We start from the raw sequence: 17,035 nt of genomic DNA, 5'->3' as shown, positions 1-17,035 counted from the left end.
TGGAAAACCTCAACCAACATTTACGGTTGTGAAGTTTGGTAATGCCTGGCATTGCACCCTCCCCCCCCCCCAATCATTTATATCAATTCCATTAGCACGCCCACGTCTTGCTGTTGAAAGACGTAAAAAGGTCATCAACTTGAACAAGAAACAAAATATCATGGGAAGATTTGTCTTTCAGCAGTTGGCATTGGAAGGTGTTCACAGGGTCCAAGTGTAGCTCATTGGTAGGGTTTAAGGGAAGGGAGCTCGCCCATAATAATCAAGCTTAGTGGGCCCTCCAGAACAGCCCTAACATGACTGCCATTGTACCTGGGATCCAGTCTCTCCCAATCACATCCTGCCAGCAAACTCTACCATTGGCTCAAGGAAATGACACAGCAAAAACAAATGCAGGTGCTGTACTTGTTTAACCGGTTAATGTCGAATCAGATTGCTGTTGGTTATGTTCACTGACAAATCCTCACCTTGTATTTGATGCCAGACTTGAAGTTGCCCAGGAAGATGTTGGACTCGTGTCCCTGAACTTCTCTGTACTGGATAGGCCTCCCCTCAAGGTAGTCATCCAACTGGACCGTGAAGATGGCAGCTGCTCCCATCTCATCTTGGGAACACGAATCTCCTGCTCAGATAAACATTTTCCACACACACAGAAAAACACACACACACACACACACACACACAGTTAGGACTGAGATCACCCATTCTTTTTCTGTGAAGTAAATAACTTACTTTAAATTCTGCTGAAACAACCGCTCAAGATATTAACAAACTTGCAAGGAGGAGGAGCAACTCTCAAAAAGGCAGATCAGCATCTACTTTCTTCGGAAGTTTGGCTCATTACCGAAAAAAAAAACTTTGACATTCATAAACACAAGAAATTCTGCGGATGCTGGAAATCCAAAGCAACAAACAATCTACTGGAGGAACTCAGCGGGGCCAGGCAGCATCCATGGAAATGAACAGCCGACATTGCAGGTTGAGACCCTTCTTCAGCACTGGAAAGGAAGTGGCTGGAGAATCTGACAGGATAGGAGAATGGACCATAGGAGAAAGGGAAGGAGGAGGGAACCCAGGGGGAGGTGATAAGCAGGTGAGAAGAGGCAAGAGGCCAGAGTGGGGAGTAGGAGGAGAGGGGAGAGGGAGGGAAAAGACATTTTTTACTGAAATGAGAGATCAATATTTATGCTATGAGGTTGGAGACTACCCATACTGACTATAAGGTGTTGCTCCTCCACTCTGAGGGTGGCCTCATTGTAGCATAAGAGGAGGCAATGGATCGACATCTCAGAATGGGAATAAAAATTAAAATATTTGACCATCGGGAAGTTCCACTTTTGACAGATAGAGCAGAGGCGCTCAACGAACCCGTCTACCCAATGTAGAGGAGGCCGCATCAGGAGCGCCAGATATAATAGACGACCCCAGCAGATTTGCAGGTGAAATGTTGCCACACCTGGAAGGACTGCTTGGGGCCTCGAATGGAGGTGAGTGAGGAGGTGTAGCACTTTGGCTGCCTGCAGGGGTAAGTACCAGGAGGGAGATTAGCAGGGAGGGATACAAGGACAAGGGATTTACAGAGGGAGCGATCGCTGTAGAAGGCAGAGAGTGAGATGAGGGGGGAGGTAAAGGTGTGTTTGGTGGTGGGATCCCTTTGGAAATGGCAGAAGTTGTAGAGAACAAGGTGTTGGGTGTGGAGGTTCATGAGGTAGTAAGCGAGAACAAGAGGAGCGGTACCCCGTTAAGGCAGCGGGAAGATGGGGTGAGCACAGATGTCCGGGAAATGGAGGAAATGCGGGCGAGGGATAACATCACTGGTGGAGGAAGGGAAACACTGAAGTAAGAGGACTACTCTGATATTCTGGGAAGGAAAACCTCACCCTGGAAACAGGTGCAGCCAAGATGAAAGAACTCAGAAAAGGGAATAGCATTTTTACAGGCGACGGGGTGGGAAGAGGTTTAGTTAAGATAGCCGTGGGAATTGGTAGGTTTGTAAATGATGTCGGTCAACGGTTTCTCTCCAGAGATGGCGACAGAGATCGAGGGAGAGGAGGCAGGTGTCAGAAATGGACAAGTGAATTTAAGGGTAGGGTGGAAGCTGAAGGCAAAGTTGATGAATTTGACCAGCTCTGCGTGGAAGAATGAAGCAGCACCAATGCAGTCGTCACGGTAGCAGAGGAAGAGTTGGGGAGCATTACCAGGGAAGGCTTGGGACATGGACTGCTCTACATTGCTCACAAGAAGTCTAGCATAGCTGGGGCCCATGGTTACCCTGAGTCTGGAGAAAGTGGGAGGAGCTGAAGGAGAAATTTGGACCAGTCGAGGGTGAGGACCAGTTCCGCCAGATGGAGGAGTATTGCGTGCTGGAGGGGAACTCGTTGGTTCTTTTATCAAGAAAGAACCGGAGAGCTCTAAGGCATTCTTGATGGGAGATAAAAGTGTATATCAACTGGACATCCTTAGAGAAAATGAAGTGGTCAGGGCTATGGAATGGAAAGTCAGTGTGGAGATCAAGAGCATGAGAAGTATAGCAGACTTAAGTGGCATGTAGAGGGACAGAATGGAGTCAAGATACGAGAGTACGAGTTCAGTGGGGCAGGAGCAAGCAGGGAGAATGGGCCTACCAGACAGTCAGTTTTGTGGATTTTGGGTAGGAGGCAGGAGCAAGCAGTGTGGAGTAAGGGAACAGAGGTTGAGAGATCTCGAGAGTTGATGAGGTCAGCGATGGCGTCAGAGACAGTTTTCTGATGGTCTGGAGTAGGGTCCTCTTCAAATGGTAGGTAAGAGGAGGCATCTGAGAGCTGCTGGGTAAGAGGTCAGTCTGCTAAAACTTCTACAGTTGAACGTATACTAACTGATATATCATTTGAATGCACAGGAAGATGCAGATAGCAGTGCACTCTGCCTCAGTATCTCTGCACATCCCTCCCACCATTAGGACTATTTAACAGGACACATGGCCTCAAGAAGCAAACATCCAAAGATTTCCACCATCTGGGCGATGCCGTCTTCTTGGAGCAACCATTGGGCAGGGGGTTGTACAGAAACCTGAAGTCCCCCACCAAGAGGTTTGCCTACTGCTCGTTAGGCCAATAGCATCTAGGGCAGCAATGAACGTCCTCTATCTCTGATGGTGTTCACAGCTTCCTTCGTCGTGTCAGTAGCTTCCTCTCGGTCTTCACACCGTCAGTCACGCAAATCCCAGATGGAGACTTAGGAATACCATCTCTCTCAGACGTAGAAGGATTTTTCATTGCTGTTTCTGTAACAATTTTGTTTGACCAGTCAGGATTGTTAGTCCCGAGCTGAGCCCACAAACCTGGAGGACCAGTGGACCACTCAGTCTGACCTCTACCCTTTGACCCTACCGAGAGCCAAAGCATAAAGCCCTGACTTCAGCCAGCATAGCTCTCTAGGTCCTGCCAAAGTGTCTCGGCCCGAAACGTCGACTGTACTTCCCCCCCCCCGCCCCATAGATGCTGCCTGGCCTGCTGAGTTCCTCCAGCATTTTGAGTGTGTTGCTTAGCTCTCTGGGTCATTGAGACACGCAGGCCTCCAAACCATGACAAGGTTGCAGTCCTCTTGACGACCGCTAGGTTGGAGTGCAGCTAATTCCCTTCCACCATTTGCCTCTTGAACCAACTGCCACAACCCTAACCACTATTCCAGCGTAGTAACGCCACGATTTTAACCACTTTGCACTACAAAGCACATATATGCAACTATATGCACAACCTTGAGACTCGTTTTTCTCGTAGGCAGTTACAGGAAAGAAATACAATAGAAATTATGAAAAACTATACACAACGTGCAAAAGAAGATAAATTGTGCAAATAAAAAAATTAAATAATACTGAGAACATGAGTTGTAGAGTCCTTGAAAGTGAATCGGTGGGTTGTGGAATCTGTTCAGAGTTGAGGTGAGTGAAGTTATCCTTGATGGTTCAGGAACCTGATGGTTATAGGGTAGAAACTATTCCTGAACCTAGGTGTGTGGGACCCAAGGCTCCTGTACCTCGCGCCCCACTGTAGTGGTGAGAAGAGAGCATGGTCCTGACAGCAGAGGCCCTTGATGATGGTTGCTGCTTTCTCATAGCAGTGCTCCATGTGAATGTGCTCAATGGTGGGGAAGGGCTTTTCCTGTGACGGACTGGGCTGTATCCACCATGTTCTGCAGACTCTCCCATCTTGGTTCCTACACCACGCCATGAGACAATCAGTTCAGACACTCTCCATTGTACATCTACAGCAGGGGTTCCCAACCTGGGACCCCTCAGTTAATGGTAGAGGTCCATGGCATAAAAGAGAGTTGGGAACCGTGATCTATAGATAGTTTGCCTAAGTTTTAGGTGCAAATCAGAATCTACAGAACCTTCTCAGTAGAGATGCTTCTGTTCTAATTGTGTCCTCCTGTAAAAGTTATGTATAATTTATTTTGCTTTTCTGGCCAGTGCTAGTTAACACTATGTACAGTAATTGTGGTGATGCTGCAGCTGAGTTTTCCATTGTATCTGTGCCTGAGTGTTCAGTGTGTGTGTGTGTGTGTGTGTGTGTGTGTGTGTGTGTGTGTGTGTGTGTGTGTGTGTGTGTGTGTGTGTGTGTGTGTGTGTGTGTGTGTGTGTGTGTGTGTGTGTGTGTGTGTGTGTGTGTGTGTGTGTGTGTGTGTGTGTGTATGTGTGTTCATCCATCTATGGACTGCTGAGGGATTATTCTTGCTAACAACATCCATGTAACATAATCTACAGGACATGTCACTCACAGACTTAGCTATATTATTGTTTCTGGTCTGAATACAGTCTGTTTATTGCCATCTATTACATGCCTTATGCTGTGTATGACTGCTGGTACTGTATTTTGTACCTTGGCCTCAGAGGAACGCTGTCTCGTTCAGCTGCAATCATGGAAAAGACCATTAGCGATAGGAGCAGAATTAGGCCATTTGGCCCATCGAGCCTGCTCCACCATTTCATCATGGCTGATCCATTTTCCTTCTCAGCCCCAATCTCCTGCCTTCTCCCCATTTCCCTTCATGCCCTGACTTAAATACTGTACATCTCTCTTAAATACAACCTCTGCCTTAAATATACCCAATGACTTGGCTTCCAGAGCCACCTATGGCAACAAATTCCACAGATTCACCACTCTCTGGCTAAAGAAATTCCTCCTCATCTCCATTCTAAAAGGACTTCCCTCTGTTCTGTGGCTGTGTCCTAGACACCCCCACATGCTCTGCACATCCACTTTATTGTGGCCTTTCAACATTCAACGGGCTTCAATGAGGTCAGCCCTCATTCTTCTGGTTGCCAGTGAGAGGAGACCCAGAGCCAAACGCTGCTCCTATGACAAGCCTTTCAATCCCGGAATCATTTCCATGAACCTTGTCTGAACCCTCTCCGATTTCAGTACATTCTTTCTTAGAAAAGGGGACCAAAACTGCTCACAATATAGTTGAAAGATTAATTAAACTTGAGCATGTGAGAAGCATGACTGACTTTGCCTGCAGGTACAATAACAATCCTTGCCAAACACCTGTCAGCTGAAGTCAAGGCAATTCTAAACTGATGTGTCAGCGTGAGTTCTCAGCTGGACTTTTATTGCCAAGCTCAAACCACATTCAACGGCTTTCTTCACAGGGCACTAGATTTATACTTAGACCCAAAATTATCTCTAATGGCTCCTCTAAGCTAATTATTACCCGTGGCTTCTGAGTGGCTCTTCCATCACAGTGGGAAAGTGCCCAGAGGCTGCCGGATACCTATCTGCACCAGGAACCAAGGAGGGGCACGGCCTTCTGCAAATGCTGAAACCCGGCAGAAGATGGTAGGACAATCAAGAGCATCTCTCACACTCCGTCCGAGCTTAGCAGCCACAGGTTGTGTGTGACAGATTAAACATGAATATTACTGGCAAATTACAAATAAAATTATGCAAAAGCTGTTGAGAAAAAGAACATTAAACGCATCATTTAGGAATGAAGAAAGCACCGTTATGTCCCTAAAATACACACCATATACTTAGAGACCGACAGGAAGCAATAATATCAGCTCATCTCATTTCACCCACAGAATGAGCACCAGGCTGTGAGGCACAGGATGATGCAATATCAGGTTTAATATCACTGACATAGGTCATGAAATTTGTTGTTTTGTAGCAGCAGTACAATACACAAACTATAAATTACAGGATATAATCATCAATTTATAGTTTGGTAACACCCTAGGAAAGGGTTCACTGCTAATGTAATGGTTTCTCTGTAGCTGCAGTGTTTGGGTTATGATCAGAGATAACAGGGGCAATGTGTGCTGGCAAATGAGGGGGGATGTTTTTCTTTCTTATGTGCCCGAGAGAAGGAATTTTGGGGGCGTTGTCACTGGAGGTGGGCGGGGAGGTGTCAGAAAGCTTCCTGGTCAATTTAGTTGAATCCTCCAAGAGGACCACAGCCTTGTGGTTTGGAGGCTGGCGTGCCTCAAAGATCCAGAGAGCTGTGTTGGCTGGAGTCAGGGCTTTATGCTCTGGCTCTTGGCAGGGTCACCAAACAGGTCAAAGGGTAGGAGGAGAGACAAAGAGTGACCTACCGGTCCTCCAGGTTCGGCAGTTTGGCTCAGGAATAACTACACTGACTGGTAAACAATATTGCTACAGAAACAGCAATGAAGAATCCCTTTACATCTGAATGTGACGGTATTCCTGGGTCTCCACCCGCGACCTGTGTGACTGACAGTAGTGAAAACCAAGAGGAAGCTACTGACACGATGAAGAAAGTGCCAAACACCACCGGAGATGGAGGGTCTTCATTGCTGCCCCAAAAGCCAGCGGCATAACAGGCAGTCCGGGTACAGCTGAATACAAGGTGCTTGGGAATACCGGGGGCAAACAGGTGTACAGGCATCGCATCCATTGCCATAGCAACAGGTCAATAACCTCCATGTGACAATGTTTAATCGTTGCTGAACTATCACTTACACAGAAGTCAGTCACTACACCCAGTCCGCAAGGGCAACGTCCAGTAGATATACGCTCATTGGTGTTTGATGTTTGGGATTGGTCAGGAAAGAACACGGTGAGCATTTTGCACTGATCCTACGAATCTCCAGGCAAGGTACACGAGAGGAAGCTAAAGGACAGGTGGTTAGTGGTGCCAACACCAGCTTAATGTAGGATTGGTCAAGTGAGGGCGTTCCCCTCAAAGAGTGCATTCAGAATTGACTAGAGTTTCGGGCATTTGTGTCAAACAACAGGACTACGACAGGATTGGGAAAAGCTGTAGGGGGTTGTAATTTCAGCCAGTTCTATTGCGGGCACTAGCCTCTGCTCCATCAAGGCGACATTCAAGAGGCAATGCCTCAAGGAGGCAGCATCCATCATTAAGGACCCCCACCACCCCGGACATACCCTCTTCTCATCAGGGAGCTACAGGGGCTAGAAGACACACTATGTTCTAGGAATAGCTCCTTTACCTCTGCCATCAGGTTTCTGAATGGACCCCGAACCCATGGGCAGTATCTCATTTTTTACATTACTTTTTAATGATTTCTTATTGTAACGTAGTATTTTTATGTATTGTATTGCTGCCACAAAACAACAAACTTCACAACTTATATCAGTGACAATAAACCTGATTTTGAATTGGGATTGAAAAAGTCTCGGAACTAGTTATGTTTCTGGCCCAGTGCTTACAACAGTCCTCCGGGCGCGTCTCTAAGCTTTCAGATTAAACAGCCGATGGCACAGTTCCCAAGAGAGGAATGGCGGCTACGAAACGAAGAGTGACGAAGGATTGTAAGTCAGCCACGGTTCTGTGGAGGGCTCAACTCACCCAGCCAGAAGTGCAGATCATACTGGAAGCTGCCAGACCGCTGCTGAGTCGTGCGCATCACGAGGTAGGCATCTCCCGTGAAGAAGTCGCCGTAGAGGTTTTTGGGAACAGCCACAAGATCCAGCTTCTCCACCCTCCAGATCTGCAGTCCCGGCTCCTTCCCAGCCTTTTCAAATTCAGCATGGTAAACCATTGTGGAAAGCCTGGAGAAAAACAAAAAGTTTAAAAATACCTTCACTCAGCTGTCTCTTTATTAGGTACAGGAGTGGAACCCGGTGTGGTCTTCTGCTGATATAGCCCATTCACTTCAAGGTTCAATATGTTGCGTGTTTGTCTGTACACTGTTGTAACGCGTGGTTATTTGAGTTACTGTCACCTTCCTGTCAGCTTGAACCAGTCTGGCCATTCTCTTCTAACCTCTCTCATTAACAAGGCATTTTCACCCACACAACTGTCACCCACTGGATGGTTTGTGTTTTCCACATGATTCCCTGTAAATAGCAGGAAATCAGCAGTTTCTGAGATACTCAAACCACCCCATCTGGCACCAACAATCATTCCACGGTCAAAATCACATTCCTTCCCCATTCTGATACTTGGCCTGACCATGTCTACATGCTTTGATACATTGAGCTGCTGCCACGTGATTGGCTGATAAGATATTTGCACTAACGTGCAGCTGTATTGTGGCCACCGAGCGTAAAACAAAATGGTTATGGAACCAGCAATGAAGAATCCTTCGTTACAGAGATGGAGAGTTTTCATTGCTGCCCTAACGCCAGAGGCAAGAGTTGATAGTGAAAACAAGCAGAGACAGAGCTCAAAGCTCGTGGAAGAAACCCACAGGAAGAACGAGCAATCTCAAACTTCACAGACAGCACCGGAAGTCAGGACTGAACCCAGGCTCACAGCAACTGTTCCATCAATCGTGCTACCTCACTACCCATTAGCCAGCTCCGGCTCTTTAATGGACAGGGCTCACTGTTTTTCTTAAAAACTCTGACACAGCGACGAGTCTTGAACTTTGCAGAGAAGCAAGTGATCAGACTACTTAGAGTCAGGCAACAGAAACAAAGAAACCACTCAAGTTCTCCAGGATGATGAAACTTTTACCCTTGAAATTGTTAGCCTTGGATATACTGGGATGAAACCGAATGGATTGCTGAGATGAAGTGTCAACTGACTACTTTAAAAAAGGCAAATTAGTGCTTTCTGTTCACCGTACAATGCTTACAGCTCATCGTATAGCTTTCCCCCAGCTCACAGATTGTTGGGCTCTTCTGGTTTATATATAAAAAATTATTACCAGGAAACAAAGAGCCATAGTCTGCTCTACCATTCAATCACAGCCGCTCTCCCTCTCAGCCCCATCCTCCTGCCTTCTCATAAACTCTGATGCCCTCACTAATCAACAACCTATAAATCTCTGCTTTAAATATACCCAATAACTTGGTCTCCACAGACATCTCCGACAATGAATGCACAGACTCACCACCCTCTGGCTAAAGAAATTCCTCTGCATCTGTTCTAAAGGGACATCCTTCTATTCTGAGGATGCGCCCTCTGATCCCAGACTCTCCCACTATTGGAAACATCCTGCCTAAAACTTTTCAATATTCAGTAGGTTTCAATGAGATTCAAAGTACAAGGTTCAGAAGTTCCAAGTGAAATTTAACATCAGAGTATGTACATATCACCACATACAACACAGATACTTTTTCTGCAGGCATACTTAGCAAATCTATAGAAGAGTGACTGTAAACAGGATCAATGGACAACAGACTGCAAATGCAGAGATAAATAAATAGCAATAAATGAGCATTAAATAATACAGCAGAGTCCTTACACGAGTGTAGTTATCCCCAATTGTTCAAGAGCCTGATGGATGAGGGGTAGTAACTGTTCTTGAATCTGGTGGTATGAGCCCTGAGGCTCTTGCATCTTCTGCCTAATGGCAGCAGCGAGAAGACAGCATGGCCTGGATGGTGAGGATCTTTGATGATTGATGTTGTTTTTCTACGGCAACATTTCATGTAGATGTGCTCAACGGCTGGGAGGACTTTACTTGCGATGTACTGGGCCAAATCCACTACCTTTTATAGGATTTTCTGCTCAAAGGCATTGGTGTTCCCATCCCAGGCCGTAATGAAGCCAGACAGTACACTTTCCACCACACATCTACAGACGTTTGCCAAGGATTTTGATGACATGCTGAATCTCCGCAGACTCCTGAGGAAGTAGAGGCCATCATGTAGAGGATTTCTACATGCTTTCTTCACAATTATATTTACATGATGGGTGCAGGACCCCTCATTCTTCTGAACTCCAATGAAAACAGGCCTAGAGACATTGAATGCTCCTCATACATCAGCCTTTTCATCCCCAGAATCATTCTTGTGAACCTCCTCTGGGCCCTCTCCAATGCCAGCTTACACTTTCATTACAGGGAGGTGGGGAGGCAGACTTTCCCCACAGACACTTAAAGACCAGTCTTAGGGGATCTTGATTACACCCTCAAGGTGCTGCTATGCAAGTTATTTAATGGAACTGAGGACCGTCTCCATGCATTTTGGATCTGCAGATGCCCCTTACTCTAGGTTTTCTCTTCAGATGGTCATGATCTTTGACACCCTTCCAGATACAGGGTGCAATCCCAAAGACAACTAAAATAATTCCATTTTGTCCTCCGTTACCCTTTTCCAATTAATTTGTGCCAAATGTCCATTAGGGTTTTCATCCAATGCTCTCAACTATTTGTAAGCCGTAACTTCCAAACTTTCAAACCTTCTCTCCTGATGAAGGGTTTCGGCCCGAAACATCGTCACTACCTCCTCCCATAGATGCTGTCTGGCCTGCTGAGTTCTGCCAGCATTTTGTGTTTTTATTTATTTCCAGCATCTGCAGATTCACTCGTGTTAACTTTCAAACCAATTGTTATCAACATTCCAATCTCTTTATGAAGACAGTACTGTATTTTAGGATGCAGATAGGATCACAAAAAGAGTCACCCATCAGGAATTTGGCCTGAGCTTCTTGCAACTTGTGTTCTTTCCAAATATGATAAAGTCTTCTTGTACAAGCCAGTTACACAAAGCCAAAGAATACGTACGCAACGCTGGAAGAACTCAGCAGGTCAGGCAACATCCGTGAGAAAAGAGTAGCCGGTCTCAGCCCGAAGCGTCGGCTACTCTTTTCTCATGGATACTGCCTGACCTGCTGAGTTCTTCCAGCGTCGTGTACGTATTCTTTGATCCACAGCATCTGCAGTTGTATTTTTGTGTTTTGTACACAGAGCCAAAATTGTTCATTTGGCCCAACAGATCCTCACTGACCAGTGGTCGTCTATCCATGCTACTGCCAAGCTCCTGTACGTGTCCTGCAACCTTCCCTGCCCAGAGAATCTGGTGCTGGTCTGGACACTTCATCACTGTCCATGACTCTGCCTTCACCTCTCTCAAGTGGTATATCGCAAGTACTCACTGATCCGGGTGCTTTGTACTCTCACTACCAATGATTCTCAAATCATTTTCCTACATTGTTATTTGGACCCCTTAACTAAGGAGGTGCTGGCATTGGACAGAGTTCAAGAGTTCACAAGAATGAACGGGTTAATTACGAGCAGCGTATGATAGCTCTGGGCCTGTACTCACCAGCGTTTGGAAAATTGAGGGGGAAATCTCATTGAAACCTACATGCAGAGCATGTTTCTGATAGCGTTAGAGTCCGGGACCAGAGGGTACGTCTTCAGAATACAAGCACGTCCCTTCACAGCAGAGAGGTGCAGGTATTTCTTCAGCCTGAGGGTGGTGAATCTGTGGAATTCATTGCCACAGAAGGGAGCGGAGGTCAATTCATTGAGCATATTTAAAATGGAGGGTGACAGCTCTTTATTAGCAAGGGTGTAAAAGGTTATGCGGAGAAGGCAGGGAAATCGGGTTGATGGAATGGCAGAGCAGACTCGATGGGCTGAATGGCCTAATTCTGCTGCTATGTTTTATGATCATTTCATTCAATGAAACTTCACGTCCTGCCTAAATAATTAGCACCATCTTGAGGAAGCAGTGGCCAATAAAGTCACACAAATTAACAGTTTCCGATGCTGCCCAACCTGAGATTCTCCTGCATTTTCTGGTTTTATTTCAGATTTCCAGCATGTGCAGCTTCACTTTCATCTCCATTTCTGGAAACTGCATCACGGTTCCAGGCAAAGGATTTAAAGACAGGAAGGGAGGGTGCATCTTAAAACCACGAAGAAATGGACTTAAAAATCTCAGCGGCCACCACAGACAAGAAACAAAGTGAAATCCTTGAAAGGCGAAGTGGAGGCAGATCCAAACAGCAGCTGAGATTTAGTCACAGAAACAGGCCCTTCAGCCCATCTAGTCTGCTCCTAACCGAGTTATGGCCACACTCGGCCCAACAGATCCTCACTAACCAGTGGTCAGCTGACACGGAGGTTTCCCACCTTTGCTTGGCACTGTTGCCTTTGAGGACTGTGGGGTTACTGGGCCATCCTGAATTAACAGGAGCATCAGAATTAGAAAGCAGCACCTTGCCAAGTCCTACCCAGCGGCAGGGTAACGTAGCGGTTAGCTTAAAGCTATTACAGCGCCAGCGAGCTTTGTTCAATTCTGCTGCTGTCTGCAAGGAGTTCGTCCCGTGGGCTCCTTTCACGAGCTCCAGTTCCTTGCCACATTCCGGAGGCATAAAAGTTACTAGGTAACTTGGTCACATGGGTGTTATTGGGCTGCGTGGGCCGATTGAGACAGAAGGGCCTGTTACCATGTGCATCTCTAAAGTTAAAAATTAAATAAGTAATGCCAGAGATTTTAACCAATCATATGCATCAAGTTCTGTATCACAGCCTGGTCAGGGTGTGTGTGTGTGTGTGTGTGTGTGTGTGTGTGTGTGTGTGTGTGTGTGTGTGTGTGTGTGTGTGTGTGTGTGTGTGTGTGTGTGTGTGTGTGTGTGTGTGTGTGTGTGTGTGTGTGTGTGTGTGTCTCTCTCTCTCCTCCTCTCACACACACAACGTATAAACCAAACAGACAGACAGATTTCACTGTTAAGGAAATCGATGCTTCTCCCAACTGAGCTCAAACTAAGGACCAGCCTATCACAATGACTCATCTCAACAACTAAGGGCTGAAAAATGTGTTCTTTATTTTAGAAAGAAAGGAGCCACTTCATTTCTAGAATTTTGGATAAGCACATGGATGGGAGGGGTATGGAGGGCTATGGTCCAGGTGGGACTAGGCCAGGTAGTGCAAACTAGATGGGTTGAAGGGCGCATTTCTGGCTGTAGTACTCTGTGACTACTAGCAGAACTCCATCTGCCCTTCAAGGCAGACTAGGAATATTCCTCTGAATATTACACACGGACTTCAAAGTAATCGAAGCAGTACTCCACTTCCAGCTCCCACTTGGAAGGTAGTTCCCAATCTCCTGCGTTTGGCCTGAAGTCTGCCTGCAACTCAATGCACATTGGTAATTTCAGATGCCCAAAGATAAGGCAGCTAGCAGTCTCACTTACGCCCACTGTCCTGGCAGTAGATGGACTAATCTCTTGAGCTAATTTTGGAAAGGTATTGGGGAAAGTTTTTTTTAATACACAGTCAGCTGTTCACTTGCCTGGGGGTATTGTGGAGCGAAAAAAAAACCAACGCTCTCCAGGCAAAAAGGGAGGACAATGGGCAAGTCCCACTCCTCACGGAGGAATGAATCACGACAAGATAGCTGCTCCAAGTTTGATGTTCCTTCCTCGCTCAACTTGTTTGTCAGACAACTGCGCTGCGGACAGATGTCTTGAGGGCTCGTGATTTGAAAAAAATCCCGAGTTGGTATCTCTTTTGGAAGTTGGGACTCAATTTTGGTTCTGACAGTTGTTTGCATGATTTGTGTCCCTCCCTCCCCCCCTTGTGTATTGGGAGTTGGTCTTTTATTTTTGTGTTTTTTTTTCTTTAAATGGGTTCTTTCATGTTTCTTGCTTTGTGGCTACCTGTGACCAAACAAATCTCAAGGTTTATATATTTTTTGATAATAAATGTATTTTGAATCTTTTTAAATCCACGATCAGCTTGCACTAAACATCAGTGGTTATACGTTTCCGTATCCGAGGACGTTCTGATCGAGGTGGGAGAGTGGTCGAAAGCTCTTCACTTCGGGTTTCGTAGTGACAAACTTGAAGAAAGAATCAATATAAGAGGCCAAGTGTGTTACAAACACGAGGAAGTCTGCAGATGCTGGAAATCCAAAGCAGCACAAACAAAATGCTGGAGGAACTCAGCAGGCCTTCTTCCTCCCCTCCCCACACTTTACTCTGACTTCCCTCCTTCCTCTCCAGTCCTGAAGGGTCTCGGCCCAAAACATCGACTGCTTACTCTTCTCCATAGGTGCTCCTCCAGCATTTGTGTGTGTGGCCAAGAGTGTTAGTTTGGCTTTGAGCACCAGAATAATGCAGAATTAAAATGCAATTGGCCAAGGCATGTTCATGTTCATTTTTTGCTTAAAACTGCTCAGTACAGATACCAAGATCATAAGTTGTAGATTCCCATTTCAAAACAGCCAGAGGAGCAGATCAACCCTGTGCATTATGGTTTTTAAAGCCACACTGTTCACTGGCTTCCCTCAGATCGTGTTTCAAACTAGTGACCCCTAGTTAACTTGCAATATCGTGTTCAGTTCTGGCCGCCTCATTATGGGAAGGATGTGGAAGCTTCAGAGAGGGTGCAGAGAAGATTTACCAGGGTGCTGCCTGGATTAGAAGGTGTTACAAGGATAGGTTGAGTGAGGTAGGCATCTTCTCTTTGGAGCAAAAGAGAATGATAGGCAACTTGGTAGAGGGGTACAAGGTGATAAGAGGCATGGATCACCACAGACTTTTTCCCAGGGCAGAAATGGCTAATAGAAGGGCACATAGTTATAAGGTAATTGGAAGAAAGTATAGTGGGAATGGGGGGGAATGTCAGAGGCAAGTTCTTTGTAGAGAGTGGCAGGTAAATAGAACATGCTGCTAGGGTTGGTGGTAGGGGCAGGTACATTCGGGGCATTTAAAAAACTCTTAGATTGGCACATGGGTGATAGAAAAATGGATTATATAGGAGGGAAGGGTTAAATTGATCTTAGAGTAGGTTAAATAGTCAGTACAAAATCATGGGCCGAACAGCCTGCACTGTGCTACATTCTATGTTCGATGTCAGGTAAGTCTTCCCCACAAGGCAACGGATGAACAGATGAGAAACTTTAAAATGCAGAAACAAAAGTTCAAACAAGGGTGTAAGGTTAAACAGTCTTCTGCTTCAAACTGCATTGACTTCAGAAAGGTCCCACACAGTGACAAGGCCACTAGCAGTCTCCGCTTAAGCCTGTAGCTGTCAAAAAAGCACACACACACAATTTGTTCATGTGAGTCAAGGTTCCCTCCCCCCCCCCCCCCCCACCAAATCAAAATCACAAGAAATTCAGCAGATGCTGGAAATCCAAAGCAACACACACAAAATGCTGGAGGAACCCAGCAGGTCTGGCAGCATCTATGAAAATGAATGAACAGTCAACGTTTCAGGCCTAGAAGCTTTATCCAATTAAGTCATTCGCCCTTTCACTGTTCCACTCAAACACTCCATCTACTTGAATTCGCTATTGAATGCCCCACTTTAAGTACAATATCTTTTTAACAAATCTAGCTAATAAAACCCTTTTCATTATTTTAAGACCCACCCTCCTTTTTATTAGTGGAAGAGATAAAATACAACCTTTGCCTTACACAGGAGAAGTGGCTCTCCTTTGTGTGCTGCTTGTGTTTACTCATCAGGCAAGACCTCAGCTGTGCATCTGGAGTAAAACCTGCTCCTGGAACCGGTTGTGGAGTGGAAAATCTTTGAGCAGCTTTGTCATAGACTCAAACAACACCTGAGGAGAGGAGGTCAGATTGCCTCACCCTGCAGTACCACCAGCTGGAAATGTGCACCGTTGGGGGAAAATAAGGGCAGTTTACATAAAATTCACCAGCGAATGCCCAAGTCCACTGAGAACCCAGTAAACTATCACAGTTAATTATCAAAATACGTACACGTTGCCATCCATTTCCTTACAGGAAAAGAAAAGCAATAGAATTTATGGAAAAAACTATACATAAACAAAGACTGAAAAAACAGCCAATGTGCAAATAATGAATAAAAATAAATAAATAGTAGAGTTGCAGTGTCCTTGCAGGCGAGTCTGTAAGTTGCGGTGTCAGTTCAGCGTTGGGGTGCGTGAACCTGTCCATACTGGATGCACGCAGGGGCCTTGGGTCTCACACTCAGCATTTAAGAACAGATATTCCCCCTCCACCATCAGATTTCCAAACGGACAATGAACCCATGAACACCACCTCACTATTTTTGCAACGTATATATTTCTCACTGTAACCTATAAGGTATTTCAAGTATTGCACTGTATTCTGGCACGTGTCAGTGACAGTAAACCTGATTTAGATTCTGGCCAAGTGAACAGCCCCAATTCCCAGATTACTGTGTACCGTCCCGGCAAATCCCAACAACAGGAAGCTAACTTACACAAGTCTAACATGCAAGACGCCCCAACTGTCTTAGAAGTTTGCGCAGATTCAGCCAAGTCTTCTAAAACTTTAGCAAACTTCTACAGATGCACAGTGGAGAGTACCCTGACTGGTTGGACCACGGGTTGGTATGGAACACCAGTGCCCTTGTATGGAAAAGCCCGGCCCATCACAGGCAAAGTGCTTCTCACCACCGAGCACATCGACAAGCAGCTCTGTCACAGGAAAGCAGCGTCCATTATCAACGAGCCCCACCACCCAGGCCAGGCTCTCTTCTCACTACTGCTATCGGGAAGGAGATAGAGGCGCCTTAGATCCCACACCACCAGGTTCAGGAACTGTTATTACCCCTTAAACATCAGTGTGAGCCAGTGTGGATAACTTCACTCGCCTCAATGCTGAATTGACTCCACGACCTATAGACTGACATTCAAGGACTCTTCAACTCATATTCTCACTTTGATCTAACCACCTATAATTTACTTCAACAGATTGTTTTCTCTCGCACATTGTTTGGTTGCCAGTCTTTGTGTGTAGTCTTTCCCCCGTTGATTCCATTGCATTTCCTTGCATCTGGGAATACGAGGCACGCTGCGCACGTAGGGCAGAGCACCACTGTTTGTCCCACATAATGCCATCCGCACAGCAGAATGAAGGGAAGCCAGT

The 17,035-nt window shown here is 46.0% G+C and overlaps 1 protein-coding gene across 3 annotated transcripts in view; it reads right to left on the bottom strand.

Annotated features, from left to right (window-relative positions):
* Positions 1-17,035, bottom strand: part of LOC140731208 (gelsolin-like) — an 87,785-nt gene that overhangs the window by 52,814 nt on the left and 17,936 nt on the right. For all 3 annotated transcript variants that reach the window (XM_073052679.1, XM_073052681.1, XM_073052680.1), the window contains exons 2-3: positions 7,816-8,018; positions 468-622 (exon numbers count right to left, since the gene is read on the bottom strand). In XM_073052679.1, coding sequence (XP_072908780.1) covers positions 468-622; positions 7,816-8,008 — 348 coding nt within the window. In that variant the 5' untranslated portion in view covers positions 8,009-8,018. The remainder of the gene's footprint in view (positions 1-467; positions 623-7,815; positions 8,019-17,035) is intronic.

Source organism: Hemitrygon akajei, chromosome 7 (genome assembly GCF_048418815.1).
Source record: "Hemitrygon akajei chromosome 7, sHemAka1.3, whole genome shotgun sequence".
Lineage (NCBI taxonomy): Eukaryota > Metazoa > Chordata > Chondrichthyes > Myliobatiformes > Dasyatidae > Hemitrygon > Hemitrygon akajei.
Note: the sequence above shows the minus strand (reverse complement) of the source record. Positions and strands in the feature narration are given on the sequence as shown.